This window comes from Macaca mulatta, chromosome 10 (genome assembly GCF_049350105.2).
Source record: "Macaca mulatta isolate MMU2019108-1 chromosome 10, T2T-MMU8v2.0, whole genome shotgun sequence".
In the NCBI taxonomy this organism is placed as follows: domain Eukaryota; kingdom Metazoa; phylum Chordata; class Mammalia; order Primates; family Cercopithecidae; genus Macaca; species Macaca mulatta.
Window position 1 is genome coordinate 82,952,151 of NC_133415.1, and position 13,221 is coordinate 82,965,371.

General features: G+C 50.5%; 1 protein-coding gene across 2 annotated transcripts; it reads left to right on the forward strand.

The window, feature by feature from the left end:
* The first annotated feature begins 7,034 nt into the window (after positions 1–7,034).
* On the forward strand, positions 7,035–12,401 carry TMEM74B (transmembrane protein 74B). Of its 2 annotated transcripts, none has more exons than XM_077948887.1 (2): positions 7,035–7,800; positions 11,398–12,401. In XM_077948887.1, the coding sequence occupies exon 2, from the start codon at positions 11,439–11,441 to the stop codon at positions 12,135–12,137; it is 699 nt and encodes a 232-aa protein (XP_077805013.1). In that variant the 5' UTR covers positions 7,035–7,800; positions 11,398–11,438; the 3' UTR covers positions 12,138–12,401.
* The last annotated feature ends 820 nt before the right edge of the window (positions 12,402–13,221 follow it).

Here is a 13,221-nt window from a genome sequence, read left to right on the forward strand (position 1 = left end):
GAAGCTCCTGACCTTGGGTGATCCACCTGTCTTGGCCTCCCAAAGTGCTGGGATTACAGGGGTGAGCCACCATGCCCAGCCTGATTCTACTTTGATTAACTTAGTTCTTCTGAGTGATAGAAAATCCCAAGTAATAGTAGCTTATACAAGACAGATGTTTCTTTCTCTCACCCACAAAAGAGGAACTATCCCATCCTAGTGTTTCCAACTAGTCATCTGTGATCCAGGTTCCTTCAATTTTGTTGCTCTTCCAACCTAATAGGCGTCCACCTCATGACCCAAGATGGTTGCTCAAGTTCCAGCCATCAGTTCTGCATCCTGGCAGCAGGAAGGACAAAAAGAGAGTAGGAGGGCACACTCCTTTCCTTTCAGGAGACTTCATGCATTTTTCCCACACTACCTCCTCTCATATCCTAATGGCCTACCATCCACTTGGCCATACCTAGCTGTAAGGAAGGCTGGGAAATGAAATCCTTCTTCTGGTGCACTGTACCCACTACTGATCAAAGCTTCTATTACGGTGGAAGAAAGAGTGAGTGAATACTGGAGGAAACCAGCAGACTTTAATGCATCAACTTCATATGGACTCGTATTTCTGCCCTTACTCTAGTCAATATCACCCATGATATCTTTGGTTTCATGAGCTAGTTATATATTTTCTAAAACAATTTAAAATAAACACTTAGCCATTGAAATAAATACACATGTATAGATATGTGTGTATATAGATACAGAGATAAATGTAGTATAGATGATGGGGAACTGTTACTCTAGTTGCTCCCAATGACACATGCCTCCTGGTATTCATATCCTTATGTAGACCCCTCCCCTTGAATCTAGGCTGGCCTATGACCTGCACTAAGCAAGAGAATGCAGCAGAAGCAATGCCAGGCCATTTCCAAGCCTCAGTTTTAAGATGGTCCAGCAGCTTTTTCTTTTGTGCTCTGGAGAAAGTTGCCTGCCATGTAAGAACTCTGACTACCTTGAGACCACCATTATGTAAGGAAGCCTACGCTAGCTACATGGAGAGATCACGTAGAAGAGAATGAAAAAACCCAGCTGACAGTGAGAACCAAGCCCATAGACACACAGTCAAGTCTGAGCCAGCTCCCAGCTGTTTGTGCCACCCCAGCTGACACCACACAGACAAGAGCGGAGCTGTCTCAGCTGAGAGCAGCCCAAACTGCAAAACTGTGAGCAAATAAATACTAATTTTCTTTTAAGCTGCTGTTTTGGGGTGGTTTGTTATGCAGTGATAGATAATCAAAACATCTTTATTTACTTAACACCTAAAATTATGTTATATACCACTACCTTTTGGAATATTGCAGACTAAGTGATGCTCTTAATGTTCCTATAGGAGGCCTCATTCTGTCTCTCACAGATCACACATCTCCACAGATACATAATTACAGCTATCTGGTTGAGGACTTTCTGTGTGCCAACATGACCATGATAATCTCTCACATGATCTGTTTTCTCTCTTGTCCCCTTGCACCTGGGAGTAGCCAGAGGGAGAATGTTTTCACAGTACAAATCTACTCACATCACTCCCTCACTTGTCACCCACTGCCATGTCCACAAGGGAGTCTTCTTAGGTTCAACTACACACTCAGGTTCAGCAAATGACCACACTTGGCATTGACCTACTCTGAAGGATATAGCACAAGAACTTTCACTTGCTAGCACAGCACTCAGTGCTCTTCTTGGCAGGAATCTTTGCTTCTTCCGGCAGAGCAGTACCACTCAGATGCCAGATGAAATCCCCATCAGGTGGGTGCAGGAACGATCCTGACTTAAAAGTTTCATGTCCCACAGGAGCCAATGTCTTTGGACCTGTCCAGTTACATGAATCACTATGCTCAGGATGCCAAAAGTATGACTTCCCACCAGGTATTTATAGTTCCCTCCAGCCCAGATGCAAGTTATCTCTCAGGGGTATTTAAAAGCATCATCAACAGCAACTTATTTTTTTACAACAGTTTTAGATTTACAGCAAAAATGGGAAGATGATACAGAGAGTTCCCATATATCGCTGTTCTTAGTCTATTTTGTGTTGCTATAAAAGAACACCTAGGCAGAGCACAGTGGCTCATGCCTGTAATTCCAGCACTTTGGGAGACTGAGGAGGAACAACTGCTTGAGCCCAGGAGTTCAAAACCAGCCTGGACAGCATAGTGAGACTGTCTCCACCAAAAAAAAAGAAAAAGAAAAAAATTAGCAGGGTTTGGTTTTGCACACCTAGTCCCAGCTACTTAGGAGGCTGAGGTAGAAGGATCGTTTAAGCCTGGGAGTTCGAAGCTGCAGTAAGTTATGATAGTGCCAGTGCACTCCAGCCTGGGTGACAGAATGAGGCCCCATCTCTGAAGAAGAAGGAGTTGGAGAAGAGGAAGAGGAAGAGGAAGAAGAGGAAGAGGAAGAAGGAGAAGGAGAAGAAGAAGAAGAGGAAGAGGAAGAAGAAGAGAAAAGAAGAAGAAAGAACAAGAAGAAGGAGGAGAAAGAGGGAAGGAGAAGAAATGAATATCTGAGGCTGGGTAATTTATAAAGAAAAGAGGTTTATTAATATTTGGTTCATGGTTTTGTGGGCTTGTACAAGAAGCATGGCATTAGCACCTGATTCTGGTAAGGACTTCAGGAAGCTTCCGATCATGGCAGAAAGAGAAGGGGGGCAGACATCACATGGCAAGAGAGGGAGCAAGAGGGAGAGGGGAGGAAGGTGCCAGGCTCTTGTTTTAACAATCAGTTCTCTAGTGAACGAACAGAGTGAGAACTCACTTATTACCGTGGAGATGGCACAGAGCCATGATTCAAACATCTCCCACCAGGCCCAAAGTCCACCACTGGGGATCAAATTTCAACATGAGACTTGGAGGAGACAAACATCCAAAGGATATCAACCCCATACCCACTTTCCCCTACTGTTAACATCTTACATGAGTATGATATATTTGTTACAATTAACCAATACTGATACACTGTTATTAGCTGAAGTCCATACTTATTTAGATTTCTGTAGTTTTTGCATAATTTTCTTTTTCTTTTCCAGTGCCCCATCAAGGGTACCAACTACATTGAGTTGTTATGTCTTTTTAGGTTCCTATTGTTTGTGACAATTTCTCAGACTTTCCTTGTTTTGATGACCTTTTGAGGAGAACTAGTCAGATGTTTTGTAGAATATTCTTCATTGGGATTTGTCTGATGTTTATCTGATGATTAGATTACAGCTATGGGTTTTGGGGCGGAAGACAACAGAGGTAAAGTGCCATTTGTGCCACATCATATCCAGGGTACCTGATTTGACTGTTGGAGTTGACTTTCATCACCTGGCTGAGGTCATCAGGTTTGTCAGTTTCTCCACTGTAAAGTTACTTCACACCGCCCTACCCCTGCCCCGCCACCCCAGCGCTTTCCATAAAACACTCTTGGAAAGGGAATCATGATGTGCAACTCACACTTTCAAAATGGGGAGTTATAGTTCCCCTCCTTGAGGACTGAGTTATCTACCTACAGAATTTGGAATTCTGTATGGGAGATTTATCTTTTCCACCTGTTTGTTCAGTTATTTTTATCGGTATGGACTTGGAGATATTTATTTCCATACTTTTTGTTACATTCCAATATTACCTTATTTATTTTGTCACTTAAATTTTTCCAGCTTTGGCCATTGGGAGCTCTTTCAGTTAGCTCCTACCCCCACCATTTGTGTGTGTGTGTATGTGTGGTGTGTGTGTATGTGTGTGGGGTGTGTGTGTAGTGTGTGGTGTGTGTGTGTGTAGTGTATGTATGTGATGTGTGTGTAGTGTGTGTGGTGTGTGTGTGTGGTGCGTGTGGTGTGTGCATGTGGTGTGTGCGTGTGGTATGTGTGTGGTGTGTGTAGTGTGTAGTGTGTTGTGTAATGTGTGTAGTGTGTGTGGCATGTGTAGTAGGTATGTGTAGAGTGTGTGTTGTGTAGTGTGTGTGTAGAGTGTGTGTGGCATGTGTGTAGTGTGTGTAGTGTGTTTGTAGTGTGTGGGTGTGTAGTGTGTGTGTAAAGTGTGTGGTGTGGTGTAGTGTGTGTGGTGTGTGTATTGTGTGTGTATAGTGTTTGTGTTGTGTAGTGTGTGTGGTGTGTATGTGTAGTAGGTATGTGTAGAGTGTGTGTGTAGTGTGTGTGGCACGTGTGTGGTGTGTGTGTGGTGTGTGTGTAGTAGGTATGTGTAGAGTGTGTGTGTTGTGTAGTATGTGTGTATAGTGTGTGTACAGCATGTGTGTGGTGTGTGTAGTGTGTGTGGTGTGTGGTGTGTAGAGTGTGTGTTGTGTAGTGTGTGTGTAGCGTGTAGAGTGTGTGTGGTGTGTGTGGTATGTGTGTAGTAGGTATGTGTAGAGTGTGTGTGTTTTGTAGTATGTGTGTGTAGTGTGTGTACAGCATGTGTGTGGTGTGTGTAGTGTGTGTGTGGTGTGTGGTGTGTAGAGTGTGTGTGTTGTGTAGTGTGTGTGTAGCGTGTAGAGTGTGTGTGGTGTGTGTGGTGTGTGTGTAGTAGGTATGTGTAGTGTGTGTGTAGAGTGTGTGTGTGTAGCATTTCTTTACTTTCTGGCACTATCAGATGCTCCAAGCTCATCTTGTAGTATTTCCTGCCCAAGTCCTATAAACAGCAACTTCTCCAAGGAGCCTTGGATCCTTTTATTGGAGAATGGTATTAGAAACCAAATTTCAGTGCTACGTGTGCTTGTTGCTATGGAGTATCATTGCTTCTAAGCCCTCTCGCCTGACAGTAAGGAAATATATGTGTGTATACTAGCCCGTGTGTGTGTGTGTATATATATATATAAAACTTTCTATATGTAATCATCTGCATCTATATTAAGCTAAACATGAGTTCATTCTGGTATCTCCAATTCTAATCTGTTGCCACATGGATCATTCTAGCCTCCTCCTCAGGGGTCATTTTTATCAGAAGCAATGTTGCTTAGTAACATAGCAGACATATGTTTATCTGTTTCTAGGAAACAGAGCTTCCAAAGGTCAAATTCTCATGCAAAAGAGGAAAAGGTTTTGTTAATCCTTTACTTATATTCATCAGTGAGGATCTCCACTGCTCTGAGGATAAAGAACAAATTCCTTCACCAGCAAGGCTCTGCAGTGACCTGACCTGGTAATTCCAGGCTCGTCTCCTACCACGTTCCTTATCGAGCCCTCCATGACAACCACATGGGTCTCCTTCAGCTCTCAAACTCATCACACACTTCCTTCTACCCCAAGTTCTTCGCCTATGCTAGGCCCTCTGCTGGACTTCTCTTTCCTCCCCTCTTTACCTGGCTGCCTTCTACTCATCCTTCTGATCTCAGCTCAACCCACACTTTTACAGGAAGCCATTCCTATCCCCAAGACTAGGTTGGCGTCCTTGTTTGAGGCTTGCACTGTATACTTTTATTTTGTAGCACTTACTATAACTGCAATGTTACATTTACTTATCCTTTTCTCCCACTAGAATATGAGCTATTTGAGTGTAGGGATGGAGTCTACCTAGCTGACTAGTGTATAATATTTGCCCATTTTCTCTGTTCTTTATTCAAATGAGCACTTATCCAGAGCTTCCCAGGTGGTAGCCCCTTTTCTAGTGTCTGGGGATACTGCAGGGAGGGAAACAGGCAAAAACCCTCTTCTCTTGGCACTTACTTTTTAGTGGAGGTGGCAATAAGCAGACAGAAACTAATGTCAGTTGGTAAATGCTGTAGAGAAAAATTCAGAGTGAGGGAGTAAAGAGTGCTGGGGCACTGCTATTTTTGAAAGGAGGGCCTGGAATGGTGTCTCTGAGAAGGTGGCATTTGAGCAAAGACTTGAAGGAAGTGAGGGAAGGGGGTGAGGGCGGGAAATATCAGAAAGAAAAACATCCCAGGCAGAAGGAACAGCCAGCGCAAAGGCTGAGGTTGGACAGCGCATGACTGAGGGAAGGAACAGTGAGTGCTTTAAGGGAGGTATCTCATCTCATTCCCATAAAGCTTCCCACATCCATTTCACAGAAGAGGAAACCGAGCTCCAGGAGGGGAGTCCTTTACATCAGGGCAGCCAGCTGTGGGGGTGGAGCTGGGATTTGAACAAGAGTGTGGTGCCAGGGCTAGCATCCCTTTGAAGTCTCTAACAACAGGCCAGGCCTCTGCCAGACTGGGAGGAAACGGAGGCCTTCCCAGCCCTGGTGGACCTGCCCAGGGCTAGGCTATGCTGGTCTTGAAGGCACAGGCATCCATCATCCAGGGTGACTTCCAGTCTCCTGGTTGGTGAGGACTGCACAGAACTTTGGAGGAGGACAGGTTAGGCTCCGCTCATGAGGTGGCCGAGGAGGACATGGCATTCTCATTTGCCTGTCCTTCCACATGGCCAACTTCTGCTGGCCCTCCCACAGCCCTTGAAGGCTGCACATTCCCGTTCCTCATGGACAGAAGTGGACACAGGCTCAGAGGCCAGAAGTACTACCCCAGGCCACACGATTCAGCTGGTCACAGTGTCTTCCCTGAACCTGCACGATTCAGACCAAAGCTTTCTCTGGGGCTGGCGTGTGTTACCCAAAGAGGAAATGTCTCCTTGAATTTGGTACTCTAGGCACTTCACTCGACTCATCTTAACTCCAGCCCAGCCCTGTAAAGGAAGTAAGTGAAAGTCACTCCTATTCACAGCCTGTTCACCCACACCCACCTAGGTCGTTCTAGGCGATCAGACACGGGTCCTGTTCTCCAGGAGCTGCTAATCCGATGGAGGAGGCTGACCCTTAAACAAAATCACGACCGTCAGAGATCAAAGCAAACAGTGCAGGCAAAAGGAGAGCCCAGATGGAGGGGCCCCTGGGATGAGTGGGTGTGTGTGCCCAGGGAGGGGTTCCAGGAGAAGAGGCCCCACAACTGGGCCTTGGAGGGTGAGGGTGTGTTTGGCCATTGGCTATGCCCCCAAGAGAACACCCCTCTTGGGCGGGGCACTCCACTGTCCCACAGAGAAAAAATTGCAGAGAAAAGGGGGAGGGGGCTCGTCAGATTCTTTCTCGCAGCCTTCAGGTGGCGCCCTTGAGCCATGGAGCCGCAAGCGCCAGAGGAGACTGTCCCGACCTAAGGACCTCAGAGAGGACCCGGGGTCCTACCTGGGGGCTGTGGGGGGTGGGGGGTGGGGGGAAGGGGAAGTGGGAGAGTGGGAGTGAGGAGGGGGCAGGCACCTGGGCTTGGGGCAATAGGGGCTTTCCAGTGGTGTGGAGAGGCAGGCGGCGGGGGAGGGGTGTTCTCCAGCACCCCCCGCCCACCCCGCCCCTACGCCCGGGGACCGCGGGCTCGAAGCCCCAGTTCACTAAGCCCAGGCGCTGGCGATCCAGATCTGCCTGGAGGGGAGGGGAGGACGATGGATTGGAACCCCCGCACCCTCACCCCAGACCATCACACGCCTTCCAGTCCCTCTCTGTGCTAACTCTCCGGGCGTCCTCGCCGGCCGCGGGCGGAGCTCGCTCCGCGGCGCTCGGCGATCCCCGGCCCCCGCCCCTTCTCCTGTCCCTCTGTCCCTGGATCCCCCCCCAGCGGCAGCCACCGCCGCCGTACAGCTCCGCGCGGCGCAAGCAGGTACGTGCGCCTCGGCAGCTGCTCCGGGCCGGGCCGGGAAGGGGGCGGGAGACCGGGAGGGCGAGGCAGTGGCGGCCAGGCCCGCGCCCTCCGGGCTGCGCCGCAGGAGAGACACCCGCAGGCGGACGCCGGCTGCAGGAAGGCGGACGGGCACTGGGAGGACGAACCCTCGCCCGCCGGGCGCCCTTCGCCCCCGCGTGGGGAGGCAGGGAGGGAGGCCCGGCACAGGTACGCACGCGGAGAGGGGACTGCCGGGGGGCGGCTGGAGGCCGAGGGCCAGGGGCGGGGAGTGGGGGCGAAGGACAGTTAGCCTGACCTCGCGGCCCGCCGAAGGACATGCGGCCAGGGGACCCGGCCTCCCCGGGCCTCCGCCTGGTCCGATTCGGCCTGCCCTGGCCCGCGCCTATGGTCAAGGGCAGGAGCAGGGGGTGTGGACTACGGGCCGGCGGGAGCGGGCGCAGTGGGCAGCCGGCGTGCTGGGGCTTTCTGCGCGCAACTTTGGGTACAACAGCGTGGACCTGCGTGTGCGTATCTACGCGCCCCAAGGCTTTGTGTACAACTCGTGCGTGTGTCTATCGATTGGGTTTTGTGAAGCTTCATCCACAGCCGCTGTGCGTCCCTCTCTCCGGGTGTCAGTGCGCGCGATGGGTGGGGTATTGGGCCCCTGCGGGTCTTGGTGGATCTGGCTTGAATCTTACTCCCAGGGGCACTTAAGAGAGAGAGAGAGAGAGAGAGAGAGAGAGAGAGAGAGAGAGAGAGAGTGTGTGTGTGTGTGTGTGTGTGTACTCGCGCGTGCGTGTGACCAGTCCTGCCCCCTCCCAGGGTATGGGTAATCGTGTGGCTGGAAGATCTGAGGGTCACACTACGTGGCTTCTGGGTGTCTGTGGGTACTGCTGTGGGAACAGCTGCTGGGGGAGTGAGTGTGGAACTGGAGTGTTCCTTTCAGGACCTGTCTGACTGCAGATGAAATTAGTGACTGGTGGGGTCGTGGGGTGTGAACGGTGGGCAGGAGCAGCTGTGTCAGTTGGTGTGTTTCTGTTTCTGTTTGGGTAATTGGGCACGGCCTTTGTGTAACTGGTGAGTATCTCTGAACCTGTGCATGAAACAGAGAGATGTCCTAACTCTGGGTGAGAGGAATCCTCTTTTTTCTCTGCCCTTTCACTGTGGCATCCTAAGAAAAAAGTTTTGGGGTCCTGCAGCATGAAGGAGAGCCCTGCTCCCAGAATGTGGGAGCCCCAGATTTCTTCCAGGTTATGGAGGCATCAACATGTCAGTCTGGGAAAGGGGTTTCTGGGCCACTCCAGGAGCTGAGTTGGGTGGAAGGTGCTGAGGGTGTGGTTGGGGGCCACTTCTGAGCACCCACATGGCACCCACTGCTGGTACCTGTTTGTGGCTGGGCACTCAGGAAAATGTTTTTGGTGCTAAGAGTAAAAAGCCAACCAACAAACACATCTTTTTTTTCTGTCTATTCACTGGAAAGTAAGAGGAGTCTGGGCCCAGGCTGGGGACCCAGATGGAATTGAAACTTATCCCTGCTCTCAAGGTGCTGACGGTTGCTGTTAAACAGCCAGATAAAATGAAGGGTCTATGAGTGAGGGATGCAGAGCCAGGGAAGGCTGGTGGAGTGATGCCACCAGCACAGGGGTATGAGTTTGCAGGTTTGTACGTGATAATAATTCTTAGGGAACCTGCATTCAATTCCTGTCCCACCCTCCCATACAGGCCATGGGATCTTGGCCATGTAAATGGAGACAGTGATTCCGGATCGTGGGGCTGGGGAGGGTGATATGAGATACTCCTGCGTGAAGTGTCGGGTACACGGCTTAACAGCTAGTAGGTGCTTGGTAAACATTTACTAAAATGGGACTCTGGAAAGAGAGATGTAGTGATAGAAACGGGTTGTAAAGGGAAAGGAGCTTTGTACTCACATGAAAGGCCCTATATGTGCTAAGAGGAGGTGTCTGAGGCTAGTCCATATTGACAGGAAGGTCAGAAAGATTGAAAAACATGTCTTCCTGCACTGAGGCTCTTTGAGTTTCATTCATTCATTCCATTCATCCTCACTTCATTTGCTCATATTTACACATACACACACACAGACAGAGAGAGAGAGAGAGAGAGAGAGAGAGAGACAGAGAGAGAACCACAGTGCACTGGAGAATAAACTCCAACATGAGAATGCAGAGAATCATGTGTGTGTGCATGTATGTGTGTGTAGACACACTGGAGCATGCGAGCCACTTTGCACCTGGGGGTCTCTGTAGTCCGTGGACTTGTGTGCCTAGGGCTCTGAGTGTATGTGCATGTGCCCTCAGGCCATCAGTATATACAAAGAATGATGCAGTTCTGCTGTGGATCAGGAATGACACATGCCAGGCAAGGAAGGGGGCTGAGGTAGGACCTGCCAGGGAGAGGCTAGATCTAAGAGCCCCGATTGCCAACTCCAGGTGAGTGTTATAAGGGAACGGGGGCCTAAGGTGGCCAGATTCTTTCATTTTGCAGGAGAAGCCAGGAATCCAACATTTAAAATGTAAAATCTAAAATCTTTTGCTAATTCACCAAAAACAAATGAACAGGCCAGGAACAAAACAAAGCAAAACTTCTGTCAGCCAAATATGGTCCCCGGGCTGTCAGTCAGTATCCTTCAGCGGGAATGCACATGTGCTGTCTGTGTCTGGGTGGGTGTGTGTTCAGGTTCTTGGGTGGGGTAAGTCCTTTTGCAGCACAGACAGTGTCCCTCTTCTCACCTCTCCCTCCTGGTTCCCCTCCTGTGGTCCTAGTCCAGGTCCCCACCCTTTTGTTTACATAAAAGCATTTGGCTTTGACCTAGTCATGGCTCTCCAGTCTGCCCCTTCCTCTTGGCCCTTTCAGCCATGCCATCCCCAACCTGCTGGCTTCCTTGCTGGACCCCCGTCCTCCACTTTGCCCACTCCTATCCCATCAGTCCTCCTTTCTTCTGAAGCCGAGGCAGATGTCAGCACTTCCCGCTCCAGCTCCTCAGCTCGCATGGCTCTCAGGCTCCTTGGCCTGGCTTTCAGAGTCCTTTGTGAGCCGGCCCCAGCTGGCCTCTGAGGCAGTCTGTTCCCCTTTCCAGAATGCCCTCATCACCTTCCATTGCTGGGAAATATCCAATTCATCTTCTGAGATCTGGCTCAAATGCCACCAACTCCCAGAAACTTCCCTTCCTCTGTTCCCACAACTTCTGCATTTCTACCCCCTCCCCCACCTCTGTCATCCTTCCCTCATACAACAAGGTTCATGGATTGCACTGGCCAGGGTCTTGCATGCACTATTTTATGAAATCCTCACAACAGCCTTATGAGGGAGGCATTTTATTTATTACCATTTTACAGATAAGAAGAAGACCGAATCTGGAGAGGTCACATCACTTGCCCAAGCTCAAGTGGTGAAGCTGGGATTTGAGCCTGATGTTCACGCTATCTACATTCCCTCCATCGTAATAGGAGCTCATCGCTAACACTGAGCACTCAGGGTTCTGAGCACTTTGCATAGGTTATCTCGATCCTACTCCAGCTTTGTGAACTAGAGGGGAGTAGTAGGATTATTTTATAGGTGGGGAAACTGAAGCCAAGACAGGATTAGTGAATTGCCCACAGCCATACCCCAGCTGGTGGTGGAGTGGGATCTGGGCCCGGATCACACTGTTCTGTCATTGTCTTATTCCCTGTCTTCCCCTCTGTCTGGCAGACACCCCCAAGTGGGAATTGTGCCTGACTCACCTTCATGTGCTTGGGGACTGGTGTGATGTCCTCCACAACAGGGAGAGGTTGCTACATTCAACTGACTTTCTGTTTTCTCTTCCAGCTGCCAAGGGGCCAAGGGATGAGCTGGGGCCCTCCTTCCCAATGGCATCTCCCCCTGGTCTGGAACTGAAGACACTGAGCAATGGTCCTCAAGCCCCAAGGAGATCAGCTCCCCTGGGCCCGGTGGCCCCATCCAGGGAGGGTGTGGAGAATGCCTGCTTCTCCTCAGAGGAGCACGAGACCCATTTCCAGAACCCTGGGAACACGAGACTGGGCAGCTCACCCAGTCCCTCTGGGGGTGTCTCCTCACTGCCCCGATCCCAGCGGGATGATCTGTCCCTGCATTCAGAGGAGGGGCCAGGCCTGGAGCCCGTGAGTCGCCCGGTGGATTATGGCTTTGTTTCCGCCCTTGTTTTCCTGGTGAGTGGGATTCTTCTGGTGGTGACAGCATACGCCATCCCCCGTGAGGCTCGAGTCAATCCGGACACAGTGACAGCGCGAGAGATGGAACGACTAGAAATGTACTACGCCCGCCTAGGCTCCCACTTGGACAAGTGCATCATCGCAGGCCTGGGGCTGCTCACGGTGGGCGGCATGCTCTTGTCGGTGCTGCTCATGGTCTCCCTGTGCAAGGGCGAGCTGTACCGCCGGAGGACCTTCGTCCCCGGCAGGGGCTCCAGGAAGACCTATGGCTCCATTAACCTGCGCATGAGACAGCTCAATGGGGATGGGGGCCAGGCCCTGGTGGAGAATGAAGTTGTCCAGGTCTCAGAGACTAGCCACACCCTCCAGAGGTCTTAAGTACTCCCACCTTATCTGGCTGCTTTAGCTCCAGTGCCACAAGATCTCCCCACACCCGCTCCCCCGCCAAGGCCTGGGGTTTCCAACTGAGCTCACATAGGGGCTTGTGGAAGAAGTACTGGGTACTGGAGGGAGAGCTCGGCGCCCAGCCCATGCCCCACATGGGCAAGCAGCCCACTGGTCTGTTTTGTAGCTGAGGTTTTGCATACGGTTTTGTTTGGAGGATGGCTTCTGCTGCTAAAAATACAAAAGTTTGGAAACCGCTGCTCTTGGAGGATGAGGTTTCTTGGCATTTCTGAAGACCGGGAGCTGTTTGAAAGGTTGCCCATCTCGTTCCCTCATGCCTTGGGAGTGAGGGACCTCTTCTGTCCTTATCGGCTGAGTGAGGGTGTTGAGGGGTCCCTTTCAGCCCTGACCATCTAAGGTGGGAGGTGGCTTCATGATGAGGGGAAAAGTCAGCACCAGAGTGACCCCCAGTACCCCCACTGACTAAACTGTGATCCTACCCTCACCAGGCCTCAGTTGCCCTGCCTTCAAGTGAGGGGGTTGGACTGGATGACCCCTGAGGTCCCTCTAGTTCTTCCCTGGGAATGGGAACCCAGTCTCTGTCTCCAGTCACCCCTCCAGGGGAGGAAGGCATCCACCAGGCACTAACCATTCTCCCTGCCACTTTCTGGCCTGACTTCAGGAACCACCACAGCCAGCAGCTCTCATGGTCTCAGGAAAGAGCTCCCTGGTGGGGTTGGGCTCAGTTCAAAGTTTGCGACAGCCTGGTTTTCATCTTGGGGTCTAATTTCCTGCAGTGACACATTTTTACAAAGCCAAGTGCACAATATTCCCCAGTTCTTTGGGCAAGAAGGATCTTTTACACAGGAAAGGGTGAGGGCTTTATTGTATTTCTGTGGGCATGATGCAGGCCTTGATCACCTTCTCCTCAATAGTATGTCTCTTGCTCCTGACCTTATTTGGATAGCAGGAAAAAAAATTTTTTATGTTGAATTTGTAACCTTAATCTCCCCCATATAGTAGTAAAGTGAAGCCACAGTTTATTCGGGGGAGAAATCAGGCACATTTGGGTGGCCTA

Coding starts and splice junctions, on each gene's coding strand:
- TMEM74B (XM_077948887.1), top strand. CDS start 11,439: ATGGCATCTCCCCCTGGTCTGGAACTGAAGACACTGAGCAATGGTCCT.